The 18,626-nt window shown below is 35.9% G+C and overlaps 1 protein-coding gene across 2 annotated transcripts; it reads right to left on the bottom strand.

The window, feature by feature from the left end:
- Positions 1-588: 588 nt before the first annotated feature.
- Positions 589-18,625, bottom strand: nlrc5 (NLR family, CARD domain containing 5). Of its 2 annotated transcripts, none has more exons than XM_055155122.1 (48): positions 18,304-18,625; positions 17,719-17,790; positions 17,008-17,181; positions 16,762-16,916; positions 16,553-16,684; positions 15,991-16,306; positions 15,620-15,917; positions 15,357-15,522; positions 15,156-15,277; positions 14,547-14,760; positions 13,841-14,082; positions 13,311-13,394; positions 13,146-13,229; positions 12,955-13,038; positions 12,795-12,881; positions 12,676-12,729; positions 12,565-12,597; positions 12,278-12,361; positions 12,128-12,208; positions 11,915-12,004; positions 11,759-11,821; positions 9,178-9,261; positions 9,026-9,109; positions 7,394-7,483; positions 7,260-7,319; positions 7,092-7,175; positions 6,932-7,015; positions 6,758-6,847; positions 6,591-6,656; positions 6,027-6,110; positions 5,875-5,952; positions 5,387-5,473; positions 5,265-5,318; positions 4,863-4,973; positions 4,705-4,788; positions 4,551-4,631; positions 4,400-4,474; positions 4,244-4,327; positions 3,728-3,811; positions 2,997-3,077; positions 2,842-2,925; positions 2,075-2,158; positions 1,824-1,907; positions 1,669-1,752; positions 1,482-1,559; positions 1,319-1,402; positions 1,111-1,194; positions 589-1,034 (listed from the first exon to the last, which is right to left on the bottom strand). In XM_055155122.1, the coding sequence occupies exons 1-48, from the start codon at positions 18,623-18,625 to the stop codon at positions 953-955; spliced, it is 5,166 nt and encodes a 1,721-aa protein (XP_055011097.1). In that variant the 3' UTR covers positions 589-952. The 2 variants fall into 2 exon arrangements, with proteins under 2 accessions (XP_055011097.1, XP_055011098.1); XM_055155123.1 differs by having other exon boundaries at positions 15,620-15,908.
- Position 18,626: the final 1 nt, after the last annotated feature.

The raw sequence follows: 18,626 nt of genomic DNA, 5'->3' as shown, positions 1-18,626 counted from the left end.
CGCGCATGAGCGCGCACTATCGGTAACCCATCGGAAGTGCACCTTCAAAGTAAAAGATTTTTCAAAGTAAAAGATTTTTATTTCTATTTTTAGAAAATGTAAAATGTCCATTGTCTATCCAAGTGTCTCAATCTGGAGTTATCAAGATTAGATGCTGAAGAAAGCTATAATGCTTAAACTAATAATAATAAATCATGCATACTGTGTAGTCTTCTACTTGGTTTTTGAAAATGCCACTAACGCCTCCTTGTGGCAAGACTATTTGATGTCGTAAAAGATCAAGGCATTTTTAAGAACGTGTTAAAAACTCGTCTCAATAGAAAACATTTAATAATGGTGGGGTTTATTTAGGCAGGGAAAAGGCAGCATCGCCTCTCTCAGCCACTAGGATCCGCCAGAAAGCAATTTTAGTTTTGGCATTTAGAAGTATTGTGTGACATGTTTATGGTTACAGTTCTAAGTTACAGTAAGTTATAAATATTATAGTTTATAACTTTTGCTGGAACATGTAATTGGAGATGCAAAGTATTTACTCTTGAAAAGAAGACAAGATAGGATGCAAAGTGAAAAAATAAATGTCAAAATACCTTTCAAGAGAAATTAAATTTTAATTCCACAGCAAATAAGAAAACAGAAATCACAGTGACACAAATAAATAGAAAAATAGAACAAACTGCACTCTTCTTCACTTTTTACATTCAAAGTCTGTGTAAACTCAGCTCAAGCTTCAAGTAAAACAATAGTTATATGTAATAATAATTATTATGATTAAAATAATAATAATAATTCATTATGTTTTTGTGTTTTGAGGTTTTGAATGTTTTAGTCCCTATATTTGAAATATAGTGCAATTCATAGAAAAAGCTTATTACTAAAAAGTAGAAAAGTAATTATGTTTTATCACATTTTCAAGTCGCAGAGAACATTCCATTGTAATAATATCAAGTCAAGTTTAGGTTGAGGAGAAATTGAGCCTTCTGTCTTTCTTACTGAGTTTCTCTTCATCAGCGGGTGATACTCTGTTTTTCCACAGCCTGGAAGAGGATAAATCAAACTTTTAACTACCAGCCATTAAACAAAAGCAGAAAACTTCTGTTAATATTGTTTAACCTGATTATCTCCAGTGCAGGACGAAATTGCAACGCTTCAAGTAAGGCCTCAGCTCCAACAATACTCACACGGTTACACTCCAGACTGAAGAAAACATTCTTATTTATTTCACTTAATATTTTACACATTTAATTGATTTGTAGATAGATTATATTTGATGTATACTAAGATGCAGAGAAATATAACACAAGATCCATGTTGAGCTTACTCTATTTTTTCCAAACTTCGGCAAACATACAGCACTCTGACCAAAGCCTGGGCCACATCGTCACCACATTCGTTCCACCCCATACTAGAAAGTCAAAATCAACTAGTAAATAAAAAAATAAGTAAACATGATGCAGTTTTATTGATTTGGTCGAAAGTTTTACCGCACATCCTGTAACAGGGGACAGTTTACCAGGCTAGCAACAACAGCACAAAGCTCCGATGTTCCAACAGAGGTCAAACTAACAATAGAACAGGAAAGAGGAGGAGCACTGTATAATAATACTTAAGGTCACCAGCAAAAAAAACAAAAAACAAAAAAAAAACAGACAAACTACGTGGCAGTCTTACTTAATCTTGATAAGGTTTTTTAAACTGGATATCGCTTTAGCCAAATCCACAGAACCTTTAGGGCCAATGTTATTTTCTGAAATACTGAAAATGAATAAAAGAAAAAATTTGAATATTTATACAGATGATGCTATAAAATAAACACAGTGACTTACTCAATCACGCATAGGTGGGTCAGTGATGGGAAAACAAGGGCCATTCTTGCTGCAGTACAGTCGCTTAGATGGTTTTGAGATATCCTGTGGACAACCCCAGGACATCAGTATCAATAGCAAAATTTCAATAGCTACAAATAGTCACCTACTTATCTCCATGCGGAAAGGTAAGTTTTATGTCTATGGTTTTTGAACCTCCACCATAAAATGAAATAGTGCCTCTATAAATAAAAGCAGTAAATCATTCTTACTGCAGCTCCTTCAGATGAGTGCAGCTCTTCAAAGCCTCTAGCAGTTTGTCGCCTGATTGGTCACTGGAAAGAGTTTGGGACAAACTGTAAAAAAGAAATTATATGTATTATTTTATTATGACATTTCAGTAATCAATTCAGTATGAAAAGAGACAATCAGACGTTTGGATAATGGATCAAATATACTAAGAAGGAAAATTATGGAGCTCAACAGTGATCATCCACTTCCTGGTACCGGAAGTAAATTTCTTATAAATTTTTCCTATCCTTTCTGTAAAAATATACACATATATATATGTGTGTGTGTGTGTGTGTGTGCGTGTGTGTATTTCAAGTTCTAAAGCTTTCTCAGGGCTAATCAGCTAAATGGTAACTAAAGATCACAAGACCTATAATTAGTTTTTCTGAAACTTTATAAGCTGCTAAGTTATTAAAGCATTTCACTGAATCTTAAAACCACCTCCTTATGGATAATAGTCACTACATATCTGATCATATCTGATTAGCCTCTGCAATGCCTTTCAGCTCTTAATGTTTGGATTTTTTAAAATTTCTGTGGAAAAAATGAATGTAAAATTTACTTGTGGATATGAGTGGGCAGTCATTGTTGCACCCCATAGTAATATAATGTAAGAGGAATAACAGCAGGAAAGAGCACCACAAAATACACTTTATCTTAAACTGAATCATATTTTTGTTAATATCCCATGTATATTATCTAAATTCTCATGAGGTCACAGACACACACAAAGTTTATGTAAGCCCACCTGATGATTTGAAGATGTGTCCATAGAGGGAAAAGCTTCACTAACAAGTCTACTTCATTATCAACTATCTTCCAGCTGTTCATTCTGAAAACAACACTGGAATTACTACAGTACTTATACTTTAATGATTTACTAAAGCTTGTTTTCAGACTCACTTTAATTCCTCCAAGTGTACAAGATCCATCATTGCAGCAAGGACATCAAACACACTTGATGATGTTGATGCGTTACTGAGCCTGCAATGAAAACAGCAGAAATCGCAAAAAAGTACTGAGCTTATTTTCAGTTTCATGTATAGTAATAAAATAAAATAATAAGAATAAAAAGACACACATATGCTTTCAAAGACTCCTCACTCCCTCCTTATTCGTGGTTGAAAATACAAATAGCCGAAAAGCCACTACAGGGCTTATTCCAGTCCCACTAAGATCAACACCTCATTTTGGATAATTTATGTACTGCCCCCGCCAGCTGATAACAGGACTTTTATATGCGGTTAAGCAGAGTGACATTACAGTTATGTAGTGTCATTGCCAGACACTGTCAACAGAGACACAGAGAATATGAATTTAATTACTGTACTCCTGTATGTGGAAATGTGATCCCTGAGATCAAGGGCTATAATTTTATTTCACGCGAGAAGAGCTGTTGACAAGAAGGTATGATAAACTCCAGATACGGTAGCTGCAATATGATAACTGTGTGAGTGTGGGCAAATGTATCTTATGCAGGGAATCAAAAATAGATTATTAGAGAGTAAGACACCTACTATAAACAAACACAGTAATAGTGCCAGCATGTATCCGTGAGACTGACAGTGAAATAGTAAATCTCTCACTATTCATAAGATGTGGTGCTAATGATCAAATAAATAAATACAACTTACTGGAGGCGACGTAATGTTTGGGTTCTTGGTAGTGACTGGATCAGGCACATTTTACTTTCTTGATCAAGCTGCACACAATTCAAACTAAAAATGCAAACAAAAATATGCATTCAATGAACCATTAAGTTACAGAAAGTAAGTCAAACATTGTACAAAAACATTGTATAAGATCAAGTATAGGCTGTTGATGACCTTGTCTTTTCTATGGAAGACTACAAACCTATTAATGGAAAAGCTGCCAACAGTTTTAAACTTAGTTTAATGGTGAGTTTGGACATTTGTGGGGGTCAATGAAAAGAAGGACAAACTATTCTGAGATCCTGACAATGGCATGCAGGGAAAAGTGTTGGTTTGTGCTGAGACCCAGAACCCGAATAGATTTTTGTTTCATTTATGCGTATTTGGACAACAAAATCTTCCAAGATTACAACAACTGAATATGTGTGACAAAGAGTATGATACTAAAGGCACAAAATATTGAACCATAAATAAACATAACATGTGTACTGGGGTTACCAAATCTCCTCAAGGTGTTCACAATGTGCCAAACTTCTGATGAGCTGCACTCCTCCAGAATTTAACCAGGAACAGTGTGACAAACTACAACAAAACTGAATTTTACTGGGATATAATGGGAATCATGTAGTTTTGCCTTTAAAATAAAACACTTACTTTATTGATTTAAGATGGGGTAACACTTTGGTAATCATTTGAGCTGTAATCTCAGTTATCACATAACCTGAAAGACTAAGTGAACAATTTATATGTAAGAAACACAACTATGACACAATTACAATGAAACAGACACTGATAGTTAAATTACCTCAAATACTGAAGTTCATTACACTGCAACAAGGACTTACAAAGTATTTCAGCAAAATGTGCATAGCTGTCTTTGTCAACACTGTGTTTAAGACAAAGCATTTAGAGCCAAAACCATAAAAAACAAAACAAAAATCAAAGGGAGAGAATATTACCTTAAGGAAGCCAGCTGTGGTAATGAGGAGATAACAGAACAGAGAATCTCAGCCCCTGTTTTACCAAGGTTGTTTTGTGATAAACTGAAAATAAAAACAAATATTGAGTAAATACAAAAATCATAATAGTACATAAATCCCAATACAATTTTACTGACTTTAACTCAGTCAGGTGAACACATCTCTGCAGAGTATCCTTCATGAGTGCAAGATGTCGTCCCTCTATTCCACAATTCACCATACTCAAATGAAGGAGTGGAAGGATGTTACTATTTCAGAGAAAATAAGAAATAATGTTTGTTACTGATAAGACAAAGTGCACTGAATACAGACAAACAAAAAGAATATTGATGATTTTGAAGTTCACAAGTTAGCACTATCTACTGGTGAAATATGATACTACATGCACACGTTCTTCACTGCTTTTAGACTCACACTACCAATATGAGTAAAAGAGATGTAAAAAAGGAAATCAACACACTAATCAAGTCGTAAGAGAGCAGGATTTTCAACTGCACATTAGTATATAGTATGTAATAAAAGAATTCCAAAGTGAATACCCGGTAGGATTGTTATGGTTCTCCAAATTCAGGCATAATGTGTTCTGGTGTATCCTAAAATCAAACAGGTGGATTAGTCACTTTAAATGTTAGTACTGTCTTTTGTGTGTTTTTTTTTCTACCTGACTGAGTTAATGTTCTTGTTATGCTCTAGACAATGACAGAGTAGTCGCACAGCTTCTTCTGATCTGATCCAGGACTCCTCAATACTGGAAACATTTGTTTAGTTAAGAGGTTTAAAGGTGCACTGTGTAACTTTTCTGGAGAGGGTCCACAGCCTGTTTGTCTCCATGGAGATGTTAGAGCTTTGGTTTAAATTGTGCACAGAATGTTATTTAAATAATCTGTCTTGTATTTGTTTGCGTAAGTGTTTAAGTGCTCAAAAATGTCTTTAAAAGCATCAGTTATTACTGTGAGTGGAGCCACCTCTTCACAAATCTAACCTGTAATTTTGCTTGCAAGTCTCCATGGAGATTCTTAAGTTAATGGTCATACTGTGGAACATTTTAGGCACAGCTCCATGGAGCCAAGCGAGTGCTGGGTCCTCCACCAGAGAAGTTACACAGTGCACCTTTAATTATGAATAAAGCCCTCATTAATTTTAACTCACTTTACAGTGCATCCAGCACAGCTGCTGTCAAACATTTCAACAAACTCTTCAACACAGTGTGAAAAACAGTTCTTCATCCTTAATGAACAAATAAATTATGTAAAGCTCAAAGAATAATGGAAATTAAACTGAAAAAACAGAACGAAATTTACTCTAGTGTGACAGGAAGCTGACAACTGGACATAATCTTGACTAACTGGCTTTGGTGGACAGGAGTCAGAGTTGTCCCGGTGACTCTGATACCAAACACAGTTATACACAAAAATCACAGTACAACATTTTTTATGCTACACAAATAGGTCTGTCATGCTAATTACAATATTAAATTATAGTTCAATACATGATAGAGGGAACAGTATGTTTTTGGGGGTAAATATTTAGCGTATGGACATTTTCTTTGCACTAATGGGAATTGTTTGGTTATTTTTTGACTGTATGATGAGATTTGAGTTGAAAAAGTTGAATTAATAACCTTTATGACTCATTACAGATACAAACTAAGTACTAAAGTGTTGCAGCTCATGTTTTCTGACCATACTGTAGATTTTGAATTGTTGTTGTGGTTTAAATTTGCACTTGGATTGTGTCAGTGGCATACATTTTTTTCAGTATTATCATTCATCGTCTATAATTTCTTAAGCACAAAAATTATACACTATACACAAAAATGTATAAATTGTATGTGTATGAAACAATGAATGCCTGCGGTGTTCCACCTTAGACATTTCTGCTTCTTTTTGCACTGTGTAAACCAGATGAGGCACTTTGGGTCTTCTGCCAGGCTGTTGACAATTTAAAGATGAATGAGAATGAGAGAATTAGACAAAAAACATACAAAAAAATTATTCACAAACAAGTATGACGACTCTATTTTAGCACTTACCACACCTCTACAGCTGAAACATTGTCACATGTGGTCAGCGTGTTAGACACATCTAACATGCCCTGCTCCTTCAAGTCATTATTGCTCAAACTGTGAAGAAAATAAATATATACATGCATTGTTATTAGTGTTGTGTATCCGAAGAATAATACTGTTAATATTATTACATCTTACTTTATATAGTTGTTGACTTTTAGCCCCGGCAGAGAGTTCACAAAATGTTTAATGACTTTATCATCCAGTTTGTTGCTTGATAGACTACAGGAGAAAAATACAATTTGTTTAATTGAATTTGAGCAAACAATATGTTGTTAATTAAAGATACACCACATACTCCAGTTCAGATAGTTGAGGTCCACTCTGCAGTGCCTCGAACAGTCCCCCCAAGCTGTCCCCATCCAGACTAAAATAGCTGAACCTGTGCCAATGAACACAAATTTAAGTGCTAAGTGACAAACTGTAAATAAAGCATCATTTCACCCACAATTTGATGTTATTTTACCTGCAGCTGAATTGGTCTGACTTCGTTCTGTCAAAAATTACTCTGGACTCATTCTGTAAACTGTATTTCAGTCTGAGTTGACCAATCCACTGACAGAAATATAAAATAAATAACGATTAAGCAAATGTAAATACCTGAGCTCCACAGATTTCACTCGCTCACAGCCAGTGACTCCTTTCACTAAAATCAGAGCTCCAGTTGTGGATACAATGCAGCCATTCAACCTGGTTCAAAGAAAGGAATGTGTGATTCATTTATGTAATAAAAGAATAGAAGTAGGGGTGGCACGTTTATGAAAAAAAGCTGAACCGTTCGCTTGTCATGGATAGGGACGTGTGCGCACCGCATGGTTTCAACAGTTCCCGGCTTGCACATTGTAGCCTCGTGCCCGTATGTGACCTGTTTCGCTTTGACATCACAAGGTGGAACAGAGCATTGGGGGCTTTGGTGATGAGAACTGACTACAGGATTACTCAGGGTGTGTGAATGTAACAAAACACAACTCTGGGTATGTTTTTGAGGTGGTAACAACATTATAATGTAGCTTAAAGCTCACAACAGTCAGTTTTGCATAATATAGGACCTTTAAAGAGAAGGACAGATGGATTTCACAGGGCTTAAGAGCACTGCCTTCACACAGTAATGCCTCTTAAAAAGGGTCAGCTTATGCAAGGACATAACATTTAAATTCTGGGCTTCTGAGAACTGCAGGTCCTCAGTCTCTCACTTTTGGATCAAATTATCTATTGTGTATGTTATTCAGAAGGAGAAATTAAATAAAATAAATTGATGAACCCACTCCTAAAAACTCAAGAGGAGAAAGTGATTATAGGTGTTTATTGGTAAATGGTCACATCACATTTTTACATAGCACTTTTCCACCTTCAAGGCACTCAAAGCGCTTTACGAGGAACCACTCACCCATATTCATACACCAGGGGGGCAGGTAAGCTAAGTGTCTTGCCCAAGGACACAACAACAGCATTCACCTGTGGGAGCTGGAATCACACCAGTCAACCTGTGGGTCAGTGGATTTAATTGCTCCAATCATATTTAAGTCAAAAGCAGGATTTGAACTGCCAGCCTTCAGATAAGTGGACAAACGCTCTACCAACTGAGCTAATGTCGCTCACTAAGCTAATGTCGTCCTTGACTTTGACATTTAAGCAACTGTTCCCACATCTTCATGTGTAAGGCTGCAAGGTGCCTCAACTCTGAGAGGAAGCATACACTGGCTTTATACACCGGCTGTGACATGAGAAACCAAATGCCCTAAGCGACACAGAAATGGTCCTCCACCACCTGTTATTGTGGAAGCCATATTTAGGACAGGAGACATTCCGCTTTCTCCTTCTGTGACAAGACGGCCTTAAATATTTCTACAGAGACAGGACTACTTGCACCTGTCATAAGTACTCATTCTTGAATGGCTACAAATATTTATAGAAGGCTGTTAAACATGAAAGTAATGTGACTTTCCTTTCAAAATGACATTTCACAAATCACAAATCATAGCAACAACTAAAACCCTATTTATGTAATACGACTATGATCACATTGGATCATTAGTCAGCAGCAATTTGGATCCTCATCAACGTGTGTGTTTTTTTTCCCTGTGTCTATTTGTTTTCATTGTTTGCATCTATGTTAGACAGTGCTTGTGAAAAAGAATTTCCCCCTGGGGACAATAAAAGGTTTATCAATCCATCATACAATTATAAAACACCTGATGCCACAAAATAACATTAACATTTTAACATACTTACTTGAGCATGTTAAGGGAAGACATCTTTGGCAGGACTTCAGCTAAGTTCTGGATTGTATCATCTCTCAGTTCGCTATGAGACAAACTGTAGCAAAGTAATACATAGTTAATAATCATTCAATTTTCTATAGTAGCATTGGCATGTATCCTTACTCCAACTCCAAAAATGCATGACATGGGATCAGCGTGTTACATAGAGCAGTGACATCTCCTGGCTTAAAGCTGCTGTAGTTCACCCTATAATATTGGTAAGAAGTCATTTAAGGCCATTGGAATATATATATATATATATATATATATATATATATATATATATATATATATATATATATATATATATATATATATATATATATATATATATATATATATAATTCCTGGCAGGGAAAGCATACATGGAGCGACATAACCAAGTGGCGGGCATAGTGTACAGAAACATCTGTGCAGAGTACGGGCTGGAGACCCCAGGATCAAGGTGGGAAACACCTCCAAAGGTTGTGGAGAATGACCGAGCCAAGATCCTGTGGGACTTCCAGATACAGACTGACAGAATGGTGATGGCGAACCAACCAGACATAGTGGTGGTGGATAAGAAACAGAGCAGAGCCGTGGTGGTTGACATCGCAATACCAAGCGATGGTAATATCAGGAAAAAGGAACACGAGAAACTAGAGAAATACCAGGGGCTCAAGGAAGAGCTGGAGAGAGCCTGGAAAGTAAAGGCATCAGTGGTGCCTGTGGTGATCGGACACTCGGGGCTGTAACCCCCAAACTGGAAGAGTGGCTACAACAGATACCGGGAAAAACAATGGACATCTCAGTCCAGAAAAGTGCAGTACTGGGAACAGCAAAGATACTGCGCAGAACTCTCAAGCTCCCAGGCCTCTGGTAGAGGACCCGAGCTCAATGAGGGTGAGAGACCTACCACCGTGGAAGGTGAGAAACACATATATATATATATATATATATATATATATATATATATATATATATATATATATATATATATATATATATATATATATATACACATACATACACATACACACACACACACACATATATATATATATACATACACACACACACACATATATATATATATATATATATATATATATATATATATATATATATATATATATATACATACACACACACACACACACACATATATATATATATATATATATATATATATATATATACATACACACACACACACACATATATATATATATACACATATATATAGGGCTGGGCAAAAATAAAAAAATTTAATCGCGATTAATCGCATGAGTTCGAGCGATCGCATGTTATACGCAAAACCAATTAATTAATTAAAAAGTAGATATAGCGCTCTTTTATGGAAACGTAAATGAAAGAGCCATACATTTGTGTGCAAACCGCATTTCTTTGACAGGGAAACCCTCAGAGCCTTAAAGTGTTTAGGGAAGGCTCCACAAAAAAATATTGAATGGACTTTGTACTACTAATATGTGTGTGTGTGTGTGTGTGTATGTATATATATATATATATATATATATATATATATATATATATATATATATATATATATATATATATATATATACACATACATATACACATACACACACACACACACATATATATATATACATACACACACACACACACATATATATATATATATATATATATATATATATATATATATATATATATATACATACACACACACACACACACACATATATATATATATATATATATATATATATATATATATACATACACACACACACACACACATATATATATATATATACACATATATATAGGGCTGGGCAAAAATAAAAAAATTTAATCGCGATTAATCGCATGAGTTCGAGCGATCGCATGTTATACGCAAAACCAATTAATTAATTAAAAAGTAGAGTATAGCGCTCTTTTATTGGAAACGTAAATGAAAGAGCCATACATTTGTTGTGCAAACAGCATTTCTTTGACAGGGAAACCCTCAGAGCCTTCAAAGTGTTTAGGGAAGGCTCCACAAAAAAATATTGAATGGACTTTTGTACTACTAATATATTTATTGAATATTTTTTATGCTGTGAGTAATGAACACTACACTAGTAATAATTTCTAGATCAGTGTTATAAACTTGGACTGATATTTCTTAGGAAACAGAGGGTTAATATAATGGAATGGAAATGGACCAATCACATTTTTTTCTTTCAATGGTATCTGGGTAAATCAGTTACTCCAGCACTGAACTAAAGAAATAAGCTCAGCTCAGAGCCGGTGCCCGCGGCTGAACCCGGGGCCGGAGCCGGAGTCCGCGGCCGGAGCCGGAGCCCGTGGCCGAACTATATATAACTATATATAAAGTCCTGTGGGACTTAAAATACCTGAATCATCATCTGTACTAAAAAAGAAACAATATGCAGCACATTCAGCTCACCAAAAAGAAAAGAATCCAGAGTCTTTTGTCATAACAAATATTCTGTGGATTTATATTTATTTATATTTGAATCTAGACTCATAAAATTATTTTAATCTAGACTGATGAGAGGATCACAAAGAACTTCCTCCAGACTCAATGGCTGCTGCTGTTCAGACTAAATCATGCTGATTTTTTTTTAAGAGATGCAAAAATAAATGTTAACAGTGATTTTTGTCTATTTACATTTCAGCTAATGTCTGTTTCTTCACTCTTCTTCAGTAAATAAAATATGAGTTGGATACAAACCTTAATGATTTAGACACACTACCAGCACCAAAAACAATCATGGCTTGAGAGGGACTTTTTTGCCTAAGAAGAAATGGCACAAGTTCATAATTGTAACTTATTTAATGGTAAAAGTCAACAACGGTGATTAATAACTTTACACATTAAATGTCGTACCTAATGTGAATCTCACTGACAGCAGTGCACTGAGACATGAATGAGGTGAGAACAATGACAGCTTCCAATGAGGAGCAGCAGCCGTTCAAACTGAAAATAAACATTTCATGGGGTTATAGTTGTTGCAAACAAAGTGATTCACATTAGTGCTGCATCTTTATATCAAACATCTGTGAAGACAGAATACTATAACAACTTTGTTCTTCAACTCACATTATCTTTTCAGTGATGTGGAACTTTGGCAAGAAATGTACAAGCACCTTTAAGGTTTCTATTTTCCACTGACCAGATAATCTACAAATGAAACATACAAAGACTATTTACACATCTAAGACAAAAATATATATTAAATTTGTTACTTACTTGAGAAGAGATATTGAAGGGTACTCTGTGAGTGACTGTGCAAGGTTTTGTATCTCAGATTTATTCCATTTCTGTTTTAATAAACTAGAGGAACAAGGCATAAAAAAAAAAAAAAAAAGTATATGTGTGTGTATATATATATATATATATATATATATATATATATATATATATATATATATATATATATATATATATATATATATATATATATATATATATATATATATATATATATATATAAACCTTGAATTTCTTCTGGACATTATCATGAACATTTGCCTCACCTGATCTCTGCCCCAGAATCTTCACCTTTATGACTGCACACAAGGAAATAAAACATAAGACATTTTAAAACTGTGATAGTAACCACTGCATACTTCTGCTAGACCACACACCTATTCCTGTCATGGTTTGGGTCAAAGGTTACCATTAACTCTTCATTGTTACCACTTCAAAAAAGGGGAGAAAGAATTAATTTAAATGAACATAATTTAAGAATAGACAGAACACATACTCAATATAAATACGGCGGACATTCATTGAAGATATTTCCTTTGTCAAACAGACTGCTGCTTGTAGACTTGTGTTGTTTTGGCCAAGACTGTACAGATCACATACACGGTAAAAGAAAGGTAAATTTTACATGGACTTTATACTTACAGGCATTTGCTTACTTTACAAAGGAAAGTTGTGGGAGTTTAGGGAGGATATCAGTGATATGTTTCATCCCATCATCTCTAAGATTGTTGCCTTTGAGACTGCAAAGCAAACAGTGAACATTTTAACAAGAATAAGCAATAGCTCAAAACTAAGACTGCTGTAGTTTTATTATTTTATAATGTATATATATATATAAAAGGATTACTTTATTTCAGTAATGCATGGACACTTTGGTAAAGCAGAAGCCAAATGAGCCGCGCCTGTTGCAGTCAAGCGTGCATCACAGAAACTTAAGAAATGAGAAAATATCACTTTAATGTGATTAGGCAGATTGATTATAAATGAACATGTAAATGAATAATAAAATAACCTGATTTTTTTCAAAGAAGTAAGATTAGGCAAAACTGTGGATAATTTCTCTGCAAAGCTGTCTTCATACTTGCGGCTGTGGAAACTAACAAAACCAAAAATATAAGTGTACTGCATGACTAAAATACTATTCATTAAAATTGTCACTTAAAAAATGTAAGAGTCACCCAAAGCATTGCATGTCCATGATATAACATGTTAACATGAAGCCTACACTTGAAGGCACATAGCATTCACATAATGTTTAACATTTGAGCAGATCATGTATACTACAGGGACCCAACACGGCACAGAGCTATTGTAACAGTTCATCTAATGGCTGTCGTGTGGCATCTCATTATCTAAAGAATGTGAGGTCAAAGTAGTTACATGCTCAGCCTAACAACTCTGCAGATACAGCAATTAAACATGACATTTTAACAATATCTGTAAACATTCTTTTAACCAGGCCAAGTAAATAGACACATTATAATAAATGTTTTAAATTTAGGAAAGAAAATGCGTATGGATAATGATTTTCACAAACCATACCTGAGGTTGGTAATTGTATGACATTGGGATAAGAGGTCCAAATCTTCTAGTTCGATTGAACATGCTCGAAAATTTAAAGCAATATTTCCCTCCTCACTGGAGTTCACCACAAAGGCCAGAGCATCAAGATCATCAGGTGACAGTGTAATGTTGTGCAGGTCTAGTTTAGGTTTCACACTCAGGAGTTGTTTGGAAAGTTTTGTGTCCTGGCTTTCCTGAACACAGTGACAAAGCTCCAATACCTACAAAGAAAGCAATTTTGTGTTGTTAAGCAGATTTTACTGTATTTAATTTATTTATTTAGTCATTTAATTGCTCAGTCATTAATGACCACAATTTATGTGTCATCATCCACAAATAACTATAGAACATTGGAAAGGTGAGCAGTTCTTATGCTTGAACAGTGTTTTTGCAGGGGGCCTGCAAAGGTGATCAAAGCCTGTGTGTAATCAAAACAGGAAAGAGACTAAATACAGGAATAGCTTAGCCAAAAAGAAGCATCCGGAAGAGTTTTCATAATGTGAAAAATGAAATGTCTTTTAGACAAGACAAACAGCTGCAGCCAACGCAACAGTGTGATGTCGATGTGCGTAGTCTGTTCATGTTTGTCTTATAAGGACTTTTCATTCACAATTATGCAAGCTGCTCCAAATGCTTCTTTCCAACAGGTTTTCCTCATGTCCCTTTGTAGCAGCAATTATTTTACCTTTGGTCCAGTCATCTGGGAGTGACACATTTGTTGGAGCAATTTTCTGACAGTTTCCTGACGTTTTTGGACATAAGTGTGACCCTCTTTGGTCAGAAGTGTAAGAACAGCTGAACAGTGAGGTGAGGCCAAACCAGACAGAAACCGGTGGAGGGAGTTAGTGAAGACAGTCTTCTGGCCGGACTTGCTAGGCCAGCGGGTCTTTAGACTAAACCTAAAAATAACAAAATTTCATTTCGATGGACAGGATGGTAACATCTTGGGAGTGTGTATGCTGTAGTTGCATCAAAGTTGGGAATTGTCATGTGAACTCCCTTTCGAACTCAGCCCAACCCCCTCACACTAAGAAATGACAAGTTGACCATCTGCCTACACCAGTACTTCTGAGCCTCCTTTTAGGGAAACTAAGGCACACGTCTTCAGAACTCATGTTACTTACAGACCTAAGTTATTCCTAGAACAGTATGTTACTGATACAGTTATACTCACACAAACCAATTATACAAAGTAAAACGGCATTTATATTTAAGTTGTAAATGCAGTGTAATTTTAATGTTCATTTCCATTTGACAAGCACATCAGAGGGAATTGAGGCTTACAGTTTCTTACCGCTTTCTGAGCTCTTTGTCATCAACAGTAGTCATTATTTTGAGAGCTGAAAGAAATTCTTGCACTGTGATATGTACAAAGCAGTACGCAGTAACAATAATTCCATTCTGTCTCAAATCAGTCTGAAAAAGAGAAAAAAATAATAATTTTGTTTGTTGTATTCATCTTTTCATCCAATGTTATATAGTAAGAGATATTTACCTCTGAAATGAACCCTGCCTTTACAGAAAAATGTAAGATTCTGTGAGGAATCTCCTCCTCAAGAAATAAAATTTTTCCTGTCTCTAAACCATTCCAGGCCAATTCAAACAGTTCACTCAGCTCAGACTTATAGTGACTCACCAGACTTGTCAATGAGAGAATAGCTCTTAAAGAACAAAAAGAATGCTTTTAGTTCATACATCATGAATGACAACACTAATGTATATTGTGTATAGATCAATGACTGATGCCTTGGTACAGACCTTTGTGAGAGCCTTACTTTGACACTCATTGCTTCTTGATTCAAATGGTGGCTAAGAAATGTTCCAATACTTGTGAGGTAAACAGTGGTGAGAGTGGAAGGTATCTGAGGGACAGGCTGCAAATCTTCTTTGTGTTTCTGTGCATCTGCTTTGTCCTCAACACTTTGTTGTATTTCTTGAATTAAGTATTCTAAGCAAATGCAGGAGATACTGCAGAGTGCAGGGATGGACGACATGGCAACAAGGTGTTTGTTTGAGAAGAGCAGTTTCATTGTGTGCTTCCCAACAGCTATATTACCTTGACAGATAAAATTTTCATTAGGAAGGCAAAAATTATGACAACAAACAGTGAGAGTACTGCATAGCTTTACCTTTGATTTCAAAGTATTTTTCTACATACTCCTTAATTTTATGGTGGTTCCATGGGAGAAGTCCCCCCACTTTCTCTGCTCTGCGCTCTAAATCTGTGGCCTCACGCACACGACAGGTGAAAACAACTGTGCAGCCTGGAAGAATGCGCCCATTTAACAAGGCTGCAATCAGCTCGGCCACAGGTCGGGGGCTTCTGGGGTCCCACTGGGCATTGTTGTGGCCTCTCTCATCAAGATCGCTTTGAAATTCATCATAGCCATCCAGAACCCAACAACTTTGCTCTGGATTAGACATGAGGTAGTCTACAATGGCTATCTGTGCAGACACATTTTAAAAAAAATAATTAAATCAGTTGAATAAATTAAAGGTGTTGTACTCCCTACTGTAATTTCCTGCCCTAATCTTTTGTCAAAATGACAAGCTCCTGGAGAAACATATCAAATATGATGAACAGACAGGAGCAGAGAAGACGTCTCGAAGAATATTGCAACAGTGCTGGTAAAACACTTAAATACTACTAAGATACTATATATTTTAAGATCATTGATGCTTAAATCAAACCTTCTCATTTTCCCCTCCTTGTGGAGACGGATAATACTGGAACAGCAGATCATAAAACGAGAGGGTCTGGGACAGCAAATTGAGGTGGCGGAATTCAAGCAGAACAAATAAATGGGAAGAAGGGATATGCCCCTGAAAGGAAAAAAAAAAAGTTATCCACCCAGAACTCACATTAAAATGTGTGTATACTGAGACGTGTGTGAAATTACCAAATCACATGCCCAACGCTCTCCTAAACGAGACATAAGGACAGTTTTTCCTGATCCTGGTGGTCCATACAAAATAGTGACTTTTCCCATACTGCTTTGAAGGAAGGTGTCAAGAGTCACTCTACTCTCTGGAAACCCACACTCCACATCTGAATCTGTCAAAGGTTTAATTCATAAATAAGTATATTATTTCTTTACTTGATATAAGAGGAAATTGTAGTACATTCATTAAATATTTTGAGATACCAGGTGTTCTGCCAGGGGTTTGGTCTGGCCGGTCTCTGGCTCTGTTCACTCTCCTCACCCTGACCCACACCTGATCCAGTTCCACATCCATCACCAGATGCTTCCTCATGGCTTTCCACCTCCTCCTCAAAAACTCTTTGATTGAAGTAATAAACTGATCCCAGGAATCTGCATCTACATAACAGTCACATTGTTAATATGCTCAGTTTTAGGTATGCATTAGCAAACTATGTTTTAAATCATCAAAGGTGTGCTTGATATAAAGGACTTAAGAGCAACAGTGTACTTTAAAGACTAACTCCTTACTAACTCCACAGCAAAGTCTGAGAAATTATTTTAGTGTTTTGTTTTTTTTCTTCAATGAAAATATCCACACGCTATTACAACAATCAACCTCTTCAAAATCTAAACGTAGCTGAAGCAGTATATTTGAAACCAGAGAGACTCTGCATGAGAGAGGCTTAAACTTGTAATCTAATGCCCCTAATAAATGCTGTTAGCATGCTTCTTTTACCACTGCAGTAACACATTACTGGGGTAATGACAGCTCATTCACTTTCACGGGGACAGCTGTATAAACTGGTTTAAATAGACTTATTGAGAGTACTAAAACCTATACTATTTACATGATGTAGATAGATAGATTCATGTCACCCTGTCTCACAAACTCAGTGTTCAGAATGATGAGAAAAATTATATATTACTATATACCAATGCGGGGTCTTTTAATTATCTGCTTCTCCGGAGACTCTGTTACATGTAGTCTGGAAATGTCACAAACATCTGGGAGGAAACAAGCAGGTCACAGGTTTAGCACACAGTTAAACTTTACAACTATTACTACATTATTTTTAAGCGTTAACAAGTATCAATGTCTAGTTCTGTTTTTGATGTGATGGGGATTAAAGGGGATTTCTGAGGAGGAGAGAAATTAGCCAATAATGCAGATCTTGTAAGACATGGTTAGTTGTTTCAGTTTCACTTTAAATATTTTTTTACTCAATGAACTATGTGATACTCTGTTGTATTTTCTGTATGTTGTGCTTTTGCTTTTTGAAGTTTGGCAATGCTGCATTGTTTTACCTGCTATAAACCCACTGTAATAAGAGATAAGAGTTCTCTTTTAATCATGTAGTGAAAATATGAAATAAGATTTGTATAAAAGTAAAGATCTATTCAGCCTTTTAGACTGCCCACTCTAGTTGAGGACTTGCCCAATTGTTAAAAATAGTTGACACAGTATCACTCAGCCATTCAAATAAATATACTGAATGCAATTAACTTGTTAGCACTTACTGGTTGGATTTCCAGACGCGGACATGAGCCTTGATTCCAGCCACATAGGGATGTTCTCACATAACAAGCAGATGCGCTGCAGAAAGTCGCAGCACAGTGGAGAGTCTGCGGTGCTGTAGTAGTCCAATAAATCTTTTACCCTTGCTGCAGGAGAACTAGGGGGGCTGATGGTACTGATCGGCCCTGCACTGGAATTAAGTGGTGCACATAATTTTTCAAGAGTCGTAGATGCTTGATTAGTGAGGATGTGCAAGAGCTCAGAGTACTCCTGATCTAAGACAGTTTTGGCATTTTCCACATCAGGATCAGCTTCCTCCTCCATT

This window comes from Boleophthalmus pectinirostris, unplaced genomic scaffold (assembly GCF_026225935.1).
Source record: "Boleophthalmus pectinirostris isolate CB_2022bp ecotype Guang Dong unplaced genomic scaffold, ASM2622593v1 HiC_scaffold_2, whole genome shotgun sequence".
NCBI lineage: Eukaryota > Metazoa > Chordata > Actinopteri > Gobiiformes > Gobiidae > Boleophthalmus > Boleophthalmus pectinirostris.
The sequence above is the reverse complement of the archived record's forward strand: the minus strand, read 5'-3'. Positions and strand labels throughout refer to the sequence as shown.